The 19,053-nt window shown below is 34.3% G+C and overlaps 1 protein-coding gene across 2 annotated transcripts in view; it reads right to left on the reverse strand.

The window, feature by feature from the left end:
• The window catches only part of LOC128999136 (protein strawberry notch), a 56,534-nt gene that overhangs the window by 6,377 nt on the left and 31,104 nt on the right, over window positions 1-19,053 (reverse strand). For both annotated transcript variants that reach the window (XM_054425508.1, XM_054425509.1), the window contains exons 13-25: window positions 18,658-18,777; window positions 13,689-13,861; window positions 12,098-12,286; window positions 10,737-11,011; window positions 9,788-9,890; window positions 7,631-7,795; window positions 5,803-5,915; window positions 5,010-5,181; window positions 4,261-4,485; window positions 3,836-4,023; window positions 3,099-3,233; window positions 1,613-1,734; window positions 369-562 (exon numbers count right to left, since the gene is read on the reverse strand). In XM_054425508.1, coding sequence (XP_054281483.1) covers window positions 369-562; window positions 1,613-1,734; window positions 3,099-3,233; window positions 3,836-4,023; window positions 4,261-4,485; window positions 5,010-5,181; window positions 5,803-5,915; window positions 7,631-7,795; window positions 9,788-9,890; window positions 10,737-11,011; window positions 12,098-12,286; window positions 13,689-13,861; window positions 18,658-18,777 — 2,174 coding nt within the window. The remainder of the gene's footprint in view (window positions 1-368; window positions 563-1,612; window positions 1,735-3,098; window positions 3,234-3,835; window positions 4,024-4,260; window positions 4,486-5,009; window positions 5,182-5,802; window positions 5,916-7,630; window positions 7,796-9,787; window positions 9,891-10,736; window positions 11,012-12,097; window positions 12,287-13,688; window positions 13,862-18,657; window positions 18,778-19,053) is intronic.

The following is a 19,053-nucleotide window of genomic DNA, read 5'->3' on the forward strand; positions in this document are numbered from 1 at the left end:
TGGAATAAGACAACATCTGCATTATTTTATTTATAGTACACAATTCATATAATATACCACTTCACTTTCTCATTTTGGTCCTAGTTTTGTTGATATTTTGGAAAAAAAAAACTAATTGTTTGTTAATATTTTAATTTATTGACCTTGATACAAATGTGACTTCAATGTCTGGAAGACATTTGTACTTAATGCTCATGGCTCAATCACAGACAGAATGTTAGTAAAGCAGCTAGTTCCAACAAATTATAATAAATTAGTTTTCACTAAAGTAAATTTTGAACTTCAAAGATTTTGAGAAAAATGTGTTTTCCCTTTACTGTTTGGTGTTGGTATAAATGATTGTTAGTGAGGGAAAATATTTGACTTACCAACAATTTTGATGCCTTCTGCTGTGCGTAAGCGTACAACTTGCATCTTGGTTTGATGGCCTGTCTTGGCTTGGAGGATATTCTCTACTCTTGTCCACACACTTAGTACAGAGCCAGCCAAGACATTGTAAGTCCGCCTCCGCAGACCTACCTCACAGTCCAGTCCCAGTGTCACATTCTTGCAGTTCCCTCTCCTGTTTAACAAATCATAGAAACATGGTCAGAAAATATCTATTGTTGCAGTAGAACCACAACCATCATTAACACAACCAACCCAATTACAAGTGCGCTTATCAAATCGCCTTGAAAACGATAGTTCAGTAATCATCTCCCACGACCGTGGCAACAGCCGTGAGCATAACTTGCAGTCTTCGCAAATTCTATGTGCAAATAAAACTAACCTCTATAAATTAACCTCTCTCTCTCTCTCTCTGACTATTTTGATAAAAACCACCTTAGTAAAAACCTTATTTCTAAATCACAATGTAGCTCAGAACCTGTAAAACAAATAGTTTTGACAAATCAACCTTGATAACACAACTCTATACGTACAGTAGAACCCCTCATATGGCCAAAAGTTTGGGTATCGGGATGAGCATAACCTGCAGTCTCCGCGACATCGGTAATCGTCTGCCCAGGAATGTTGCTTGCAGTCTCGGTGACTTCAGTAATCGTCTCCCGCGACCGCGGCAACAGCCGTGATTATAACTTGCAGTCTCAGCGCCTTCAGTAAATGTCTTTTTTATGGGTCTGGTTTTGTCCTTGGCCGGCCTTGCACGCTTGTACATGATTTTGTAAATATAAATGTGTCTTTATGTGTGCATATAGAGAAGTCTATAAGGTTTTGTACTGTTTTCCAGTTCTTGTATCTCATTTAGGGCGGGTGAAGGTGTCTATGTGGTTGATTCAGGTTAACATTATTGTGCATCTTAATAATTATTCCTAGTACATATTAATCAGCCCCTCCTTATACAAGTGGTTTACTTGTATGAGGAGGATGTTGTTTACTTGTGGCCTTACTTTGTTGGGCTCCTTAGTGTCAAACAGTAAATGATCAGAATTATCTTTTCCTTCTCCACAACCTGTAGTGTAGGTTCCCGTCATACTGACCCATGTGCTGCAAATGTTTTCTAAACCATGTCTTCAGTGTCCATTCCTATATAGCTATACATATATAAACCTACAAATAATAAATATATAAATCTTATATAAATATACAAATAAACAGACTAGCATTAACTCACCAATAAGCATGTGAGCAGGTACTCTCTGAGGACTCGTACTGCTGTTTCCAGTGCTTCTCAGCATCTGAACATTCTACTTTTTTGTACTTCTTTTCAAGCTCGCCAAGTGTTTCTTGCCTGAGCTGCAAATAGTGTAAAATAATTGCTTTAAATATTTTGAAAAACAAACATAATGAAAAAATCAGAATTTGCTATATGATTTGCTAATTTAATTTGCTACCAAGACATGTGCAATTATATTTGTGTGTGTGTGTGTGTGTGTGAATTATATACAAGGATTCCAGTAATTAAAATCCTTCTCACTGTAAATAAAGTTATGAAAACAAAGTTTTTGAATGAAAAATGTGTAACAAGTTTTGAAACACTGTATAGATTCTAACTTAATGTTTGAATGTAAAAAATTTCAAAAGCGTCATAACATCTGTTCACATGAAAACTACCTTCTTTTTATGAGGATACATATTTTAAAACTATTTGTTATTTTTATAACTAAACTAAATCGGCTGATGTTGAAACTATGTACTGGGTGTCCCACAAAGAGGTTGCTAAAGGATGTTCAGGGTAAAAATACTTGCACAATAGGAACAGCATTAAGAATAGCAACAGCTAAAATAACCTTACCAATTTGATCAGCTGATTTTGAGATCCCACAACAATGAAAAAGTTCAGCAATAAACATTTGCATTTGCCATTATGTTGTTTTTTTTTTTACTTCAAACAAAGAACTAACAACAATTATTAGTGGATTTTCTTAACAATTATTCAAAATCCAAAATTTTATGGTCCCATAAAACTAAGCACGATTCACTTTTTCCCCAGTTTCTAAACTGGCAGTTTAGATGTGTTATTTGTATTTTCTTGCCTTGAGTACTCTCTAAAACAGTTTTGTACTGAGAAGACAATGTTTGAAGACTCGTTTCTCAAAAATCATTTATTACCATTTAACCAGTTGCATGTGTATAGCTTTCTAATGTATGTAAAAAAGTATATTATTCTGTTTAATGCTAGACCAGTGGTTAGAGATACTCTTTCAGTGCAGTTTGATCTTATTCACGAAAGGATTTGTGCAAAAGAAATCAGTAGGCATCAATTCAGTACTCTCGGGCCCAAACAATAATCTAGTAAACATTTTTGGAAATCAAGTTTATGTTGACAGTTAGGTTAGGAGATATTAAAGAAAAAGGTTGTAGAATTTGTTTTACAGTCTGATAGGGATGAAGTTGTGCTATAATGTATTAGCACGAGGTAAGGAGTGTTTGTATAACTTTAGAATTGTTTAAAAATTGTGAACGTTTACAAATATTTTGAAAATATTATGAATGTATTTAAACCAATTTTTGGATAAATATTACTGTGCATGTTTCCTGCATGGCTCAAGGGAGTATTTGTATCAAAATCATACGCAGAAAATAAAGATTTTTGAACTGTGAACAATCAAAGACAAAGGAATTATTATTCATCAAATTAAGACTAAGAGATAAATTACCTGTAGTCCAGTGTTAGGTCTGTATATTGTGTACAACTGATCCTTCTTGGCCGTCTCAGCCTTCTTGCCACTCTTAGTGGTGTTTGTAGCTTCTGGACATAGGGCCAATATTGCAGTCTGTTTACCATTTCTGATCTGAAATACAAAACGTTTCACTTGGTATTTTTGTTCTTAACTATTTCTGTTAGACTTGATGGTTAAAAAAGTTACAGCACTCTAAACAGCAAACTAAATGTCAATTTTTTACAGTTAAAATGTCTAAGATAAAGCCTTGACTAATTTGAGGTGTAGGTGTATTTTTTTGGTACACGAGAAAATAAACGAATGCAATTTAAATTAAATGATCCAAATACAATTGACTCGCTCTTATCCGGACACCTTTTATCCGGACATCGGTTTAACCGGACTACACTCGGCGGAAATGACATCTCTTTAACCAGACAATTTTTATTATCAGGACATCGGTTTAACCGGACTAGATCGGGAGGAAAAGGACTGAAACGACTGTTCTCGTGGGAAAGATTTGAGACCAGTGATCACGTGTCTAAATACAATGCTCTCCTAAATATAAGTCAAATAACTGTATACAGTATGCATTTAAAAGGTCCGTTTTAACGAGTTTTTGGGGACGTCGGTTTAACCAGAAAAGCCGTTATCCGGACTGACCTCGGTCCCGAGGAGTTCGGATAAGAGGGAGTCTACTAATCATGTAATTTGGTCATGCAATAATCACCTACCTGATGTGAGAGGTAGAAACCTTCGTGAGGTCCTACGAGTTCTGCCCACCGCTCCATTGCCTCGTCCCAGCTCATGCCGCGCTCCACATGAACGATGTGAAGCTCTGTTGTGGCCGAGCCTGTGGCGTGTCTGCGCAGGAATGTGTACAACTTGACTCGCTTCACATTCTCCCCGGCAGTGCCCAGGTCTGTCACCAATGATCGGTTAATCAACAAAAAAACAGTGTTTTTCATGTTAAAGAAGTCAACCATGATTGATCTGGATTGTAAACGTAGCTAGACTGCATGAATCGCAGTACTTAAAATTTGAAAAAAATAACATGAAAGAGTTTTATATAAAGATAGATACAGTAAGGTGTAAACGAATAGTTATATCATTCTAGGACAAATTACACAATGACAGAGAGGGAAATTCAAGGATATACCTAATATTCCGAGATCAAATCTTCCAGATTTCTTGGCCTGGCTGATGATAGCTTGCAGAGTGTCAGTGAAATATTTAAACAACCGGTTTTGAAGCTCCACAGGCATGCCCAAAATCCGGTTCAGGAACTTGCTCATATTGTTGTAATCCTTATCCAGCATTAAGACTCCTGGCATTGAATCACTATTGATTATAATTCCGACTCCTACCAGAGCATCAGCGACATCTAAAACACAACAAATCTCATATATACAAATTTAAAAGATAGTTAAGTTAAAGATTGGTTGCTTCAATAAGTTACCTGTTAAGAGCTTAAACCAAGGTCATTTGTGATCAAATAACATATAATTAGGAAAAATGAGTACTTTACAATTTTATTTTGAATATTCTAACTTTTTTTACTAGGCGAATAGCTTTAAATCATAATATTTGCTAAGAATTATTACAATTTAATAGCCATAGGAATGTAAACTCATTAATACTTATTCTCTGTATTCTTGTTAAATTTTAGGTTATAAGTATAAAAAGGTTCTTTTTTAAGATAAGGTTTTTGAGTTTAATTCCTGGGCTACGTATCTAAAATAAGTGAATTGTGTGTGAACATGAAGGGTAGCCATGAGGTGCTGCCAACATTCTGATGATTAAAGTGGAAAATCAGGCAGTCATTCAAAAAATAATTGTATGCATCAAATTTTAGATCAATGTTAAGAGAGAGAATTCCTATGATAAGGACTTCTCAACTTGACATACCCTTGAAGAAGTCTCCCTTGTAATCTTGAGGAGGAGGAACTAGCGGGCTTTCATAGCCCATGATAGTCTTCATGGTGGCCTCAAGAGCAGCACGACCATACTTGTTATCAATGTTGAAACGAGACAAGTCTCTGGTCTCAGTGGCTCTACGATCACCATGAGTAAGAGCTCCCTACAAGACACAAATACAGCAAATAGCTAAACATCAAATCTAAAGTACAGTAGAACTACAAACATGTCTAATAATCAAATTTTGACCTAATTTGAGTGATATGTTCTAAGAGTAGGGCAAAAAAAGGGTGAAGAGTATATAGATAGGAAAAGGCGAAAAGGGTAAATGAAGTTTTTATCAAAGAACAAACAACACAGTTTGAATGTTCAACATTCTTTCAGAAAGCATTTTGGATCACAAGTAATTAAGCAACTATTATAGGATATGGTAGGAGCTTTGAAAAGTGCTTACCACATGAGAATGCTACGCAGTCCCCCAAAAGCATTTTTTGTACAATAAGTTATGCAAAAAACTATAATCTAAGGGGTTCAGTTAGAAGTTTACTAGTAATTTATTTAACATCCACTTTCCTCTGCTATATATTTCATGAATTTCAAAATTACTAAACTTTTAACTAGAAAATAAATTTAAATTATTATAAATACACTTTGCTGTAAAAATTGTCGTAAAGCTTATTCCTGTGTTAAAAGGACTATTAGAATATCTTGATTCTTGTTTTAGCTGTAAAATGTTGACACAGCAAGAGTAAAAACGAAATATAATTGATGAAATATAACTTACCAGACTTTCCAACCTTTTTGCTACAATTGAGGCGAACCTTCTTTCACCGGCGAGGTCTGAGATGAGGAAGATGTATTCAGGAGCGTTCACTTGGTTACTTCGATGTGTTCGACCTGAAGAAAAGGTGTTGTTAACTAATCAACCATACAACTTACTTTACTTTTACAATGTTATTTGGCGAGTTAATGGATGAATGAGTGATGGACTTTAAAACCATAACAGCAGTTTAGTGAGTATTCGAAACAACAAAACTGACATCACTTACAAACCAGACTTAAAATTACAAATGTACCTTCAACTTCTAAGGCTGCAAGTCATTAAATTTAATGAACTCAATCCATATGTAGTTGACCTAAACAGTTACAAAAATAAAAATTGCCCATTTTAAAATCAAAATGTAGATTGTATAATCAACATAACACATTCAAACCTTTGTAATATGAAAACTTAATAAACTAAATCTATGTGTTTTGAAAATTAAGATGTTAAAAAAATTGCCTATAAATCACATACAAAGATGGTCTAACATTAACATAAAATTTAAACCACTATTTTATTTTATCACAATCAAAATGGCCATTAAATAAAAAGGGTCAGATGAGAGCCACGAGGTTGATTTTCTTTTTAAAACATTTAACAACCAAGACTTTGCTTAAGGACGAATCTCATTAAAGAATAGGGTAAATGATTTTTTTTTGTTAGACGCTTATTTACAGAATAGAAAGTATAGAACAATAGTGACCAAAATCGATGTGAAACATATGTCAAACAGGGAATTTATCTAATTATGGTGTACCCCAAGAGTCAATATTGGGCACTCTGCTATTCCTGATCTTTATTAATGAATTATTTTCCAAAAGCTATTGACAGAGATTTAATATTATTTGCTGATAATACAACAGCAATCATAAGAGAGGATAAGTAACTTGATTGTATGAATGGAAAAAACTTTGGATTGTATGAAAAATTAGGTTTCAGACAATGGTTTGAAACTAAATATTGACAAAACTCATATAATTAATTTTTCCTAAAAAAAACTGTCTAATTCTCGATAAAATTCCAAATTTAGTAGAATCTCATAGACTTTTGGGTGTATTACTTGATACTCATATTAATTGGAAGATTCACGTAGATAAGATTTTTTTGCTTTCTTTCACCTGATAAACTGTGTACCCCAGGATACATGTATCAGAGTTTACTAAGGATACATTGAATCCATCTTGAGGAATGGAAACATACTGTGGGGAGTGTCAACAAAGGTCAAATCCCTAATAATTTTACAGAAAAAAATCATTCAGTTCTTAAACTAAATCAATAAGGAGAAAATCGTGTAAAAACCTGTTTTAAAATCTTAGAATTCACACCATTTTTTGATTATAGCCTACATAGGCTAAATTAAATTCTAAATTGGATTCATAGCACTAAAGAACATTTGTCAGACGAAGAAAAATTTACACATAATTACAATACCCTACAAGGAATAAATATAATTTCAGATTACCACATCACAAGTTGACAATATTCAGGAACAGCCCTCAATATATTCACTGGATGATTTTTGGAGAACCCTATAGTGTAGATACAAATTCTCTGATTTCCTACTTGAGTTTATTTTAATTATATTAACTATTAATTTTATTATAAAATACATCACTATGAGGGAACACCTGTTCTTATATACGAATTGTACTTTATAAAGAACGTTTTGTGTAAATAAAATACGTCTATGTCTAAAGAAACAAAATAACTGTTGGAATTTTCCTGTCTCGGCCTACACTGAGTTACATCAACAATACCCCACGTCCCCACTTCTCGTGTTATATCTTACCGAACTGTTGTATGGCTCTGTCTGCACTCCATGGTAGCTCTAGAGTGATGTGAACCCTCCGTCGCTGGTTGCGGGCTCGTCTGTCACTCTGCAGCGAGATACCAGAGCTGGCCGCTTCTGAGATAATGGCTACATCCTTCTCTCCATCCATGAACCTTTGTTTTTCTGGAAAAATTCAAAACAAATTATTGATTCTGCAAAGAAACTGTCTTATGAAAATATATAGGCTAGTGAGTAAGATACTCGGTTTAGTCCAGCCTTGGATGATTAAAAAGGTAAAAACTATACAAAACCAATATAAAATATACAAAAACTATTTAATTCGACCAGGGTTTCATCTTAATCCGACTACGGTTAATCGGGAGTCGAGAATATGAAACCAAGGTTTCATCACCTAATTTGACCAAGTGTTGCAATGAAAGTAGTGTGATGGAGATGAGGGAAGATTAAAATGAAATGTTAATAATAATAGTGCAACAGATCGTTAACAACAATCGTTAACAGATTTTTGAATATTAAATGTAAATTGTTTTTCTTATTTTGTTGGTAGTATAACTTATAGAGAATTATTGCTTCATCAACTGGCCAAGATAAATTAGAAGGAAAGTAATAATGAAAAGGAAACAATTTGCACATGAAACAAATTTTACATTTTTCAACTGCCTCAAAACCAAACAAAAGTTACTATGGTCAAAGTTATTATGGTACATTAAGTTACTATGGAAATGTTCCTATACCTTTTGTACAGTAGAAGTTTTTATATTTTATGACGCTATTATTGTATGTGTACAAAATTAATAGAGATTTAGATAAATTAATTCTTTACGTCTAACACACCGTAGGCTATATATATACCTGGGCAGTATACTTACAAATTGTTCCTTATTTCAATTTTTATCTACACATCTATTTTCATATTTCACAGCTATATGTACATTTACCAAGTCATCACCAAACATAGATCAAATCAAAGGTGCCTCTTATCCCTCAAAGAATGGAAAACAAAATTGGAATCTTTTTTAACTCAATAGTCTACTTCTAAATATTTTTTAGGAAACATTGACACTATTGTTTGTACAATTACGTGCATTTACTGAAAAGAAATATGCTTAATTGATTTAACACTTAAAAGTAGTCCTTAGCTGAAACTTCTCTCAGTGCCAGTGAGATGTTATAATGTTTGGTGTACAATTGTGTAAATTTTGTGTTTCTTATTCCAGTCTAGACTCTTTCACATTTAAGTAAGCCTGCTATCCTCATTGAAAATCCTAAATTAAAAGTTAATTATTAAAATCATTACATTGAAAACTAGAGATGGACGGGTCTCGAAATTTCGGAATATTTTAAATCTCCTTCTACAAGACGTGATGTTATTTTGATCAAGATTTTTTCGAGATTATAAAAAAAAGGGTCCGCGGAATTGGCTAACTCTGGAACTCGCTAACCCCATGTTAAACGCCTTATCTTCAAATTTGGTCGATGAGAGGAACACGCTAACTTTTTCGGTTTCGGAATTGGCTAACTCCAGAACCCGCTAACCCACTATAGAGCCGGGTTAGCAAATTCCGTCCTCGTGCGGAAGTCGCTAACTCGGTCCCTCGGCGGAACTCGCTAACTCCCAATCAGAAGCCTCGCAGGCCGTCCAATGGGAGCCAAGCACGAAGATTTTTGGCCAGTGTTGCCGAAAGTGTAGTACCTATATCGTATCGTACCATAATGTCGTTTCATACGAATAATTAGGAGTGAGAGCAATGAAGTCGATAAAATAAATATATTTAGAATCAGAATCAGAATGTTTTATTGCCATAATAATACATAAATGTACAGGGCAAAAGTCACTAAAACTAAACGAGTAAAATCAGACCCATTAAAATAAAGATACAAACTTCAAAAGGTACAAACTATTTACAATTTAAAAAAGAAGAAACTCTGTAAAATTCCTTATCAACTAAATATTCCCTCAGACCACGCTTAAATTTTTTTAAATCATGTTCGCCCTTGATTCTATTAGGAAGAGAATTAAAAAGACTGATACACATAGAGAATGATTGGTTTTTATGGAAAGTGGTACGAGATAGTGGAATATGTAGGTTTAAGTTCCTCCTGAGATTGTTAATGTTTGTTGATCGTAGAATCTTATAGCTTTTATTGACTCACCAGTTAGATTGAGCGTTTCAAGTGGACAGTCGACCTCAGATCGGGATTCATACTGGATCCCTCCATCTTCAGTTTGTACAACCCTCCCCTTTCGTCCAGTCATCTAGTTAAAACAACAATATACGTTATATTCAGTTACAACTATGGCAGTAAAATGTTTTTAAATCCTATAAATTATTAAGGTAGTAAAAACAGTTGCCTCAAATAACTTTTTATACCTTAGTCAATTTTGAATCCATAATATATGATTGAAATGTATTTGTAGACATTCAGAATGAATTTTTGATACTTCTTAATTGTTTATATGAAGAACCTATTTTTAAAGGTTTCTTTATTTAATGAGAGGCTCTAAGATGCATTATTTTAAAAGAAGGGATATTTATAGATAATTAAAAAGCGATTCAAACTTTTTAAGAATATTTATTGTTTGTTAAATTGAAACAACACAGAGATGTGGAAAAAACATCAAGAATGAGTCCATTCCAAATGCAGCCTTGCTCGATATTTTCATTTTTCTTTTAAAAGTTAGATCAAGTTGAGTTGTGTTAGTAAAAATATCAATTCTAGAAAACAATTCTTGATACCACCAATTCTTGGAGATTGGTATCAGTAACAAGAATCAATTGTAATAAGTCAATACGGATGTCAATACTAGTCAAGAAGAAAAATGAATATAACTAATTTTGTAATAGTTGATTTTGTTATCATGAAAAAATCATAAGTACCAAGGTAGGAATATTTTTGACTCAATCTTAATGATAACATAACAATATCTTTGTTTTAGCAGTTTTAACGAGGCAACTGTTCATCTTGAGCCAGTAAAGTAGACCCATAGCCAAGGTCATAGTCAAATAATCTTTCTTCATGAGTACTCATAATCTTTTCTATCTCAAGTAAGGTGGTAATTCCAATGAAAAAAAACTGAAAATGCCACAGCAGTATATCTTACCTCAGCCACGTTTTCTGGGCCTCCTAACTCATCTATAAGCTGATCTAGAGTGTTGGGAGGCAGTCGTTCACCGAGCCTTTCAATCTTCATCAGCAGATCTTCCTTCATGGAGCAGGCCCGTTCTATGGCATCCCTCTGGGGAAGCAGATGAGGAGGTTTGTTGTTGTCCCCAGGTTTAGTTCGAGAGAGGAGCGAGTCAATCTTGTCTTGAGTGGACTGACGCTTTTTGGCAGGAGGCTTCTTTTTACCTTTTTTCTTGCGACCAACCCAAGGATCTAAAAATATTATGAGACTAATGAGTACAATAAAGCATATATTGATATGAAAATTACCCTTTTTTTTATTGAATATGGAAGTTCAAATTCAATTCATATATACTTTCTACATTGTAGAACATTACATTGTACATTGTTCTAGGATTGTACATTTTGGAATCACTAAACTACATTCATTCAGCTAAAAACAACCTCCCAGAAACCATTCAAATCAACCACAGATATAATACTCGAAATGAAAACATTTTTAGATTTCCAAGGCACCGTTTAACCATTTATGAAAAAAGTCCGCTATATGCTGGGCTTAGGCTGTACAATGTGCTGCCTGCAAACTATAAATTGTTAATTTACATTATCTTCTTGATTACAACTTTATTTTTTATATTCTGACCTCCCAGAAACCAACCAAATCAACCACAGATATAATACTTGTAATGAAAACATTTTTTGATTTACAAAGGCACCGTTTAACCCTTTATGAAAAAAGTCTGCTATATACTGGGCTGAGGCTGTACAATGTGCTGCCTGCAAACTATAAGTTGTTAAGTGAAAATAATTTTAAAGATAAAATAGGTGAACACTTAATTGACAGAGCCTTTTATTTAAGTGCAGATTTTCACAATACCCCTTTAGTTTAGAATATTTTTATCATTCAATTTTGTTAATTTACATTATCTTCTTGATTACAACTTTATTTTTTATATTCTGATCATTTAACTCTGTCAATGTACCTATTCTGTATGTACCAACACATGTAAGGAATGTTATGTGCAAATAAAATATGTCTATGTCTATGTCTACAGATATATACAAGTGTATGCATGAATGGTGTATACAAGTTGGTCCAACTCAGAGTCCCACCCAGATGAGTCATACTGCCAATGATTGTTGCTTATGTGCATTACCGTGTGGCTCAGCTCGACTTTACTATCCAGATGTAAAAAAATTAAATAAAGCACATATTATGTTCATTATTTTATCTAAATCTTTTGGATATACATTATATGTATAATCCACCGCGTCCCAATCTTAAAGTACAATCTCGTCCATCTCTAAGATAAACAAATATTCTATCTATAGACTCACCCTCACTGTCGCTACCATCATCAAACGGGTTAAAATCACTGCTGGCGTTGCTTTCGTCAGATATTTCCGCAGCAGAGTCTTCCGAAGGGCTGAGTTTAAAGTCAGAGTCCGAGCTAAAACCTCGTTCAGAATCAGAGTCAGAAGAATCCTTCCTTACCCTCTTGACTGCACGAGCTGCTGCTTGCCTCACTGTACAGAATGACCACATGATTATACAATGTCAAACAACTCCTGACCACCATTAGGTCTGAAGGAATATGTTTTTGAATTTAAGATACACTAAAAACTATAGCCTACTTAAAAAAAGGAGAAAATACTGTATGTATAAAACCAAAAGTACCCATATTGCACAAAAAGGTATAAAGTAATAAATGCATTATAGTAATGATTAGATTTAAAAGCAATTTTAGATCAGTTGTATTTATTTATTGTTTTTTTTTTCAGGGGATAATGAGCAATTTATATATTCAACGTAATCTGGAGGCTAACATAAAAAATGATCCTAAATTATAGTTCTGTTAAAAGAGTTAAGATGTAGAAAAATAATTTTTTAGTTAAATGTTTACATGGGTCGCTGGAATTTTATCCCCCTGGAATTTTACCACCTGGGCAAAGCTGACGTCACTATGACGTAGTAACCTGAGTGGCCAAAAGTTTGTTCGCGGCCGGAATTTTACCCCCGCGGATTTGGAAGTCTAATGAAAATAGTCAGAGCGTGATTAATTAGATTAGCGATAAAAAACGGAATTTTACCCCCTGTCCATATAACTAGCGTTTAGACAACTGAAGATGTACGGGCCGCATTTTTACCCCCGGAATTTTACCCCCGGATTTTTACCCCCGGAATTTTACCCCCGGATTTTTACCCCCTGGAATTTTACCCCCTGGCTGATTTTAGAAATTGAATGATTGATTTTCTTATTTCTGTTTTTAATTAATTGTAAGCATTTCATTATTTAGTAGCCTATCTTTATTTATTTATTTTGTAATCTCAACTAAGGACAGTAAACAGAATTCGCTGTTTTATTTTGATCATATTAACCAACAGTTGGCTTCAAAGATCGAATCCTGACACTCGAATCTCAAAATTAATATTAAAACCCTGTTCGATTAGTTAATGTTACATATAAATTAAGATAGGCTACTTAATAATAAAATGTTTACCATTAAATTAAAACTGAATGACGATAATTAATCATTCTCACTAATTTATATATCTGGCCAGGGGGTAAAATTCCGGGGGTAAAAATCCGGGGGTTAAAATCCGGGGGGTAAAATTCCGGGGGTAAAAATCCGGGCCGTACATTCTAGGTTTTTATAGTTTGATGTGTTCTGATTAAACTCACAACCGTGAAAATATATTTTTAATTCCGCGTTTAATCCATCGAGCTGATGCCGCGAAACTCAAAAGTTCGGCCGGAATTTTACCCCCTGGTTTGTGACGTCACGTTTGCCCAGGGGGTAAAATTCCAGGGGGATAAAAATCCGCTACCCCGTTTACATATGTTACATGTTGAATTTGCTTGCTTTTCAATGTTTGAACAACATTTGCCCACATTCAAAGATTTGAGCTTGTAACAGACAGGCTTACCTGGTTTGCGTTTGTTTCCGCCAGAGCTTCCTTCCCCTCCTCCTCCTCCTGTGTCAGCCCCATTTAGATGATTGTGCTTTTCTTTCTTTGGAGCTTCTAACCCTAACAATCTTGAGATACGATTTCTATCCGGAGCAGGAAAATGTTTTTCAACTAGAGTCTGCAGCACTCCTCTGAAAATCATTAGGAATACAATAATTTTGCTAGAATTACTCTTTATTGAAAACATTTGTCAAATATACAGGTTTTATCTTCGATTTGCCATGTGACTCATAAAGGAGATCTAGGACATTTCTTGCGATCTCTGCAACGCCCCCGTTTTTCACAATAGTTTCCCACAATCGCGATATTCAACTACGCAATACAACAAATCGGCGATTTCGGGCGGATTTTTTTGGCGACTATTAAAAACATATCAATTTCCCAGTTCTTTAAAAAATTCATGTACAATTCACAGATCTTTCCTAGTCATAAAAATTCACGTACTATTACCGGTTTCCAGGTCTGCTGGACACCCTAGTATCGCAATATTTAACCATGTGAAAGAAAAATCAGCGCATTTTTGAGGAAATTCCAGTATAATTTCAGGAAATATTCTTTTACCATAAAACTCCTGTGTATAGTTCCTGTTGTGTGTAATAATGAAGTTTTGTGTGTTTCATGGATGTTTTAGATAACATTGACAAAGTCAAAATTATAGAAAAACTAAAGTTTGACCAAGTCAAATAATAAAGTATTCTGAACATTTATCTTATTAGTTGAAATAAGAATTAAACTAAATCACTTTCAACATTTAGAAAATATTAGGGGTCTGCGGTGCACCGAAAAAGTCGGTACGGTACGGTACAAAGTTAGTTACCGTCATCGGTTCGGTACAGCGGTACATTTTATGCGGTACAAATTCGGTTCGGTACAGCCTATTATAATAATAAATTAGTTATCATTTACTATCAGTCAACGTGGTTGGTTCTGAGCACATAAAAGTCTTATCTGATGTTTGTTTATCTTCACAATTTATTACTAGGGTGATGATGCAATAAAAAACCCATTAGCAGTCCCAAATCTATTAACATTTTATCACGACAATAATTATTGTATTCAAGTACTTCCAAGAACTGTTGAGTTTTATCACTTTTATTCCTTTCCGACTTTCCCCAATTCTATTTTATCATAAAAGTAATAGTTTTATGATGGTTGTAAATTTTATCTCTAATTCAGTCAGTATTTTCGTGAATATTCAATTTGCCGCTGGCCATTGCCTACTGCCATACAATTTTTTATGGCTTCATATTAAACTTGTAACTAATCTACAATCTTATTTTATTAGTTAAGATATTTGTTATGGATATTTTATCTTTCTTTGATGAAACCACAAGCGTAGTAGTAGTAGTAGTAGTAGTAGTAGTAGTAGTAGTAGTAGTAGTAGTAGTAGTAGTAGTTGTTTGCATAATATACTCGGCCTTAAATTATGTCATTGCATGTTCTATATCGATGTGGCTGTTAAGGTTTGAATGTTTTTTGTTTCCTATATTTTTTTTTGTTGTGTTGAAGGTACTTAATGCAATCTAAATCTTATGAACTAGAATTATGATAGTGATTTTGCTACCCTCATTGTAACCTACTCAATTTTTAATAGGCCATCCTAATTAATTAGGTCTATGCCTGGGTCTTTTGACTCTTTTGAAGAGCTTTAAAATATAATAAGAAAATTTGATTGAGTCTGAGATGAACTAATGATTGATACATGTGGATATTAACTTTGTAAATGAAAAGACAATAATATTACTCTGTGGTAATCCAAATTTTAGTTTCAGAAAGATCTTTGCAAGAGATGTATCCATCTTATAATTAGTTTTCAAGCTGATAAAAAAGATGCTCTTTGCCATTACTTCATCATAACATCCTGTTTTTCATTGTCATCTGTTGAATGTGAAAACAGCTGGCAACTACACTGTTTTCGTACTGAATGCTTTTATATGTTTTTAAAAGTTTAAAAAACAACTAGACATTGTGTGGGTTGGAAATAATTGACCAGTTGTGTGAAATTATCTAGTCAATTAATGCTTCAAACATGTTTATTCCTAAACATTCTTATCCTGATTTTAAAACCACTTTATCATGGCTATTCAAAGTAAAATAGGTAAAGCCTTTATCTTAACTGTGATTTTTCTTCACACAAGCCTCATAGGCCTAGAAGTAAAAGGTTTTAATAATGTGTGGTACAGTAATTGTTGTTAGTTAAACAATGAATGTACTATCCATTTTCATAGTAATGTCAATGTATTAAAATTAAAAATAATGGTTTAAATACAGTTCTGAGAAGAAAACCGCAAAAATACGGGTAGCCGCGTACCGTACTGATTTTGTAATGAGAACCGAGGTACAAAATATTGTACCGTACCGACCTTAAATTTTCTGTACCGGTACCGCAGACACCTAGAAAATATCTATATGATTGTATAAACATCAAGACTATAAATTACTTGGTAAAGATGATGGTGAAACTGTTTTCAAACAGTGAAAACCATTTACAAATAGAGGTGTGCGGATAAACGATCATGAAACAAACAATGAGACATGGCCTTGCCATATAAATTCTTTGCATCAATTTACAAACACTGAGACATAGCTTTGCCATATAAATGATTTGTATCAAGATACAAATAAATAATGAGACATGGACTTGCCATATAAATTCCTTGCATCAAGTTACAAACACTGAGACATGGCCTTGCCATATAAATTCCTTGCATCAAGTTACAAACAATGAGACATTGCCTTGCCATATAAATGATTTGTATCAAGATACAAATAATGAGACATGGACTTGCCATATAAATTGTTTGTATCAAGATACAAACAATGAGACATGGACTTGCCAAATAAATTCCTTGCATCAAGTTACAAACACTGAGACATGGCCTTGCCATATAAATTCCTTGCATCAAGTTACAAACAATGAGACATTGCCTTGCCATATAAATGATTTGTATCAAGATACAAATAATGAGACATGGACTTGCCATATAAATTGTTTGTATCAAGATACAAACAATGAGACATGGATTTGCCAAATAAATTCCTTGCATCAAGTTACAAACACTGAGACATGGCCTTGCCATATAAATTCCTTGCATCAAGTTACAAACAATGAGACATTGCCTTGCCATGTAAATTCTTTGGATCAAGTTACAAATACGGAGACATGGCCTAGCCATATAAATTGTTTGTATCATTTTCATTTTCATTTTCATTTTTTATTTTCCACGGCAATGCCATTTACACAAGATACAACCAATACAACAAGATACAAACAATGAGACATGGACTTGCCAAATAAATTCCTTGCATCAAGTTACAAACAGTAAGTACTTGAACCTCAAACTATCCGAAACTGAACCTCTAATTATCCAATTCGATCTGAACCGTATAAGGTACCAAATTTTAAGGGGGGTAATAACATACTGCGAATAAATGAACACCAGAACTTACCCGATTTCTATCCACAATAGCCTACTCCTAGGCCTTTGTGTTGGCCATAGCTTGGGCTATGGGCCAAAGAACGTAGGCCTATTTTAAATCACAGTGAAGTACGTACACACACTGACATGAAATATTTATCAGTAATACAACTCCATTTCACCAAATAAAGTTAAACCGACCTATTTTACAAGTATTTATTGCCGACGACGACATAACCCTAAACTGGTGTTTGTTTGTTGACAGACGACAGACGAAACTAGACCGGCTAACAGTTGAATATTCGATCAGCTGTTGTCTAGTAGTACTTAAGTTCGCCGCTTGAGTGCGTGAGCCTTAACCGGACTGGAATGTAGGATTTTACGAGAAGACAGAATTATTAGTTCGTACACCGTCTTCGAAGTAACTTTGTCGTTACATTCGCCTGTTATTAACGCTTGCAACGATCACCGATAATTCGTTTACCGAAGGTTAGCTATATTAGTTAATCACATTACCACGATTTACGTTTAATTTTCGTTTAACATTCAAATTGTCGTTTCCAAATTTGATTTTAAATAACTAAATTTAATATTTACTCACTTCGAATTCACCAACTTGAGTCAAGACCCGCCAGTTCATGCCGGTCAGAGACTAGCGGTGGCTATAGTTCAGTGTAATTGTTAGACACAAAATTTCTATTAAACCGTACGTCCGACGAATAATTATCACGTCTAAATGATTTCTCGTTTTCACCGTTTTAATATCCCGAGACTTGTCGACTGAGTTCTAAGCCCCGTCTTTGGCGGGTGAAAGAATCAAGTCTGGGAGTAAGCTGAGTTGAACAATCAGCTAAGAACATTGGTATTAAATTTATCTTTAATCATCTCACGATCAATTCTCCGTTTAGTTATATTAATAAGGCCCGACGGCTCTGTAGGAATTGCTTTTTTACATCATATTCGATATTATATCAATTACCCACGTCCTTAATCAATAGTTTAAAGTTTAATACGAGTATTTAAATCACGTTGGCTAAGATTGAATACTCGTCGGCCCTACAGTCAGTATAAAAGTTAGGCAAAATTATCCAAAACACTTTAACAAAGGTGAGGATGATATAGCTCCAACTGAGCATCTGCAGGATTTCCTGAGCGCTTCTAGAGCTCTGAGCCTTCAATTAAATCTAATAAATTGATCAGTCAAAGCCGTGACAACTTCGTATCGACCCCTGGATTTTTCTCGGCTCCATCTGAGCACTCCAGGGAAGAAATTTGAGTGTGGCTGGTTCTAGGGGTAGGCCTAGCCTGACTTTGGTGAATCCTGGTTTAGTCCCGAATCTGATCCGAACTGAAATTTCACTATCCGCACACCTCTATTTACAAATACTATACGACACTACAACAACTATAAAATATCAGAAATTTATGATAGAAAAGGACGTGTGAAAAACCAAACTCTTCATAAAGTCGTTTTTTGTTTTTTTTTTAGATAAATATTGAGAACCTACTTAGCCGTAGAGACAAAGTCTGACAGTTCTCCATCGTCTCTCTCTAGTTGTTCCAAAGTACGAGCCTCCCCTGTAGACTGGAGACCAATCACAACACATTTTCCACATTTGACAGCCTCCCTGTCAAATATTAACTTTATTAGTAATGATTGTAAACACCCAAACTTATTGATTCTTAAATTAATTAATGTAGGTTTCGATTCTAAAAATAATTATAGTTATTAACTTTTGTATGTGTTGGATCTCAACACAAAAAAAAAATTGAAAATTAAATACCCCAGAGAGACTTTCACAGATCAAAATTGCCACACCTTGTGATTAGAGTGGCAAAACACTGTTGAACATAGCCTATGCCATTAACACGTTCAGTGCGGGCTACATCTAGTGATGTGGTGC

The sequence above is a fragment of the Macrosteles quadrilineatus genome, unplaced genomic scaffold, assembly GCF_028750875.1.
Source record: "Macrosteles quadrilineatus isolate MER2022 unplaced genomic scaffold, UCM_ALF_1.0 Scaffold_7__1_contigs__length_78375512, whole genome shotgun sequence".
In the NCBI taxonomy this organism is placed as follows: Eukaryota; Metazoa; Arthropoda; class Insecta; order Hemiptera; family Cicadellidae; genus Macrosteles; species Macrosteles quadrilineatus.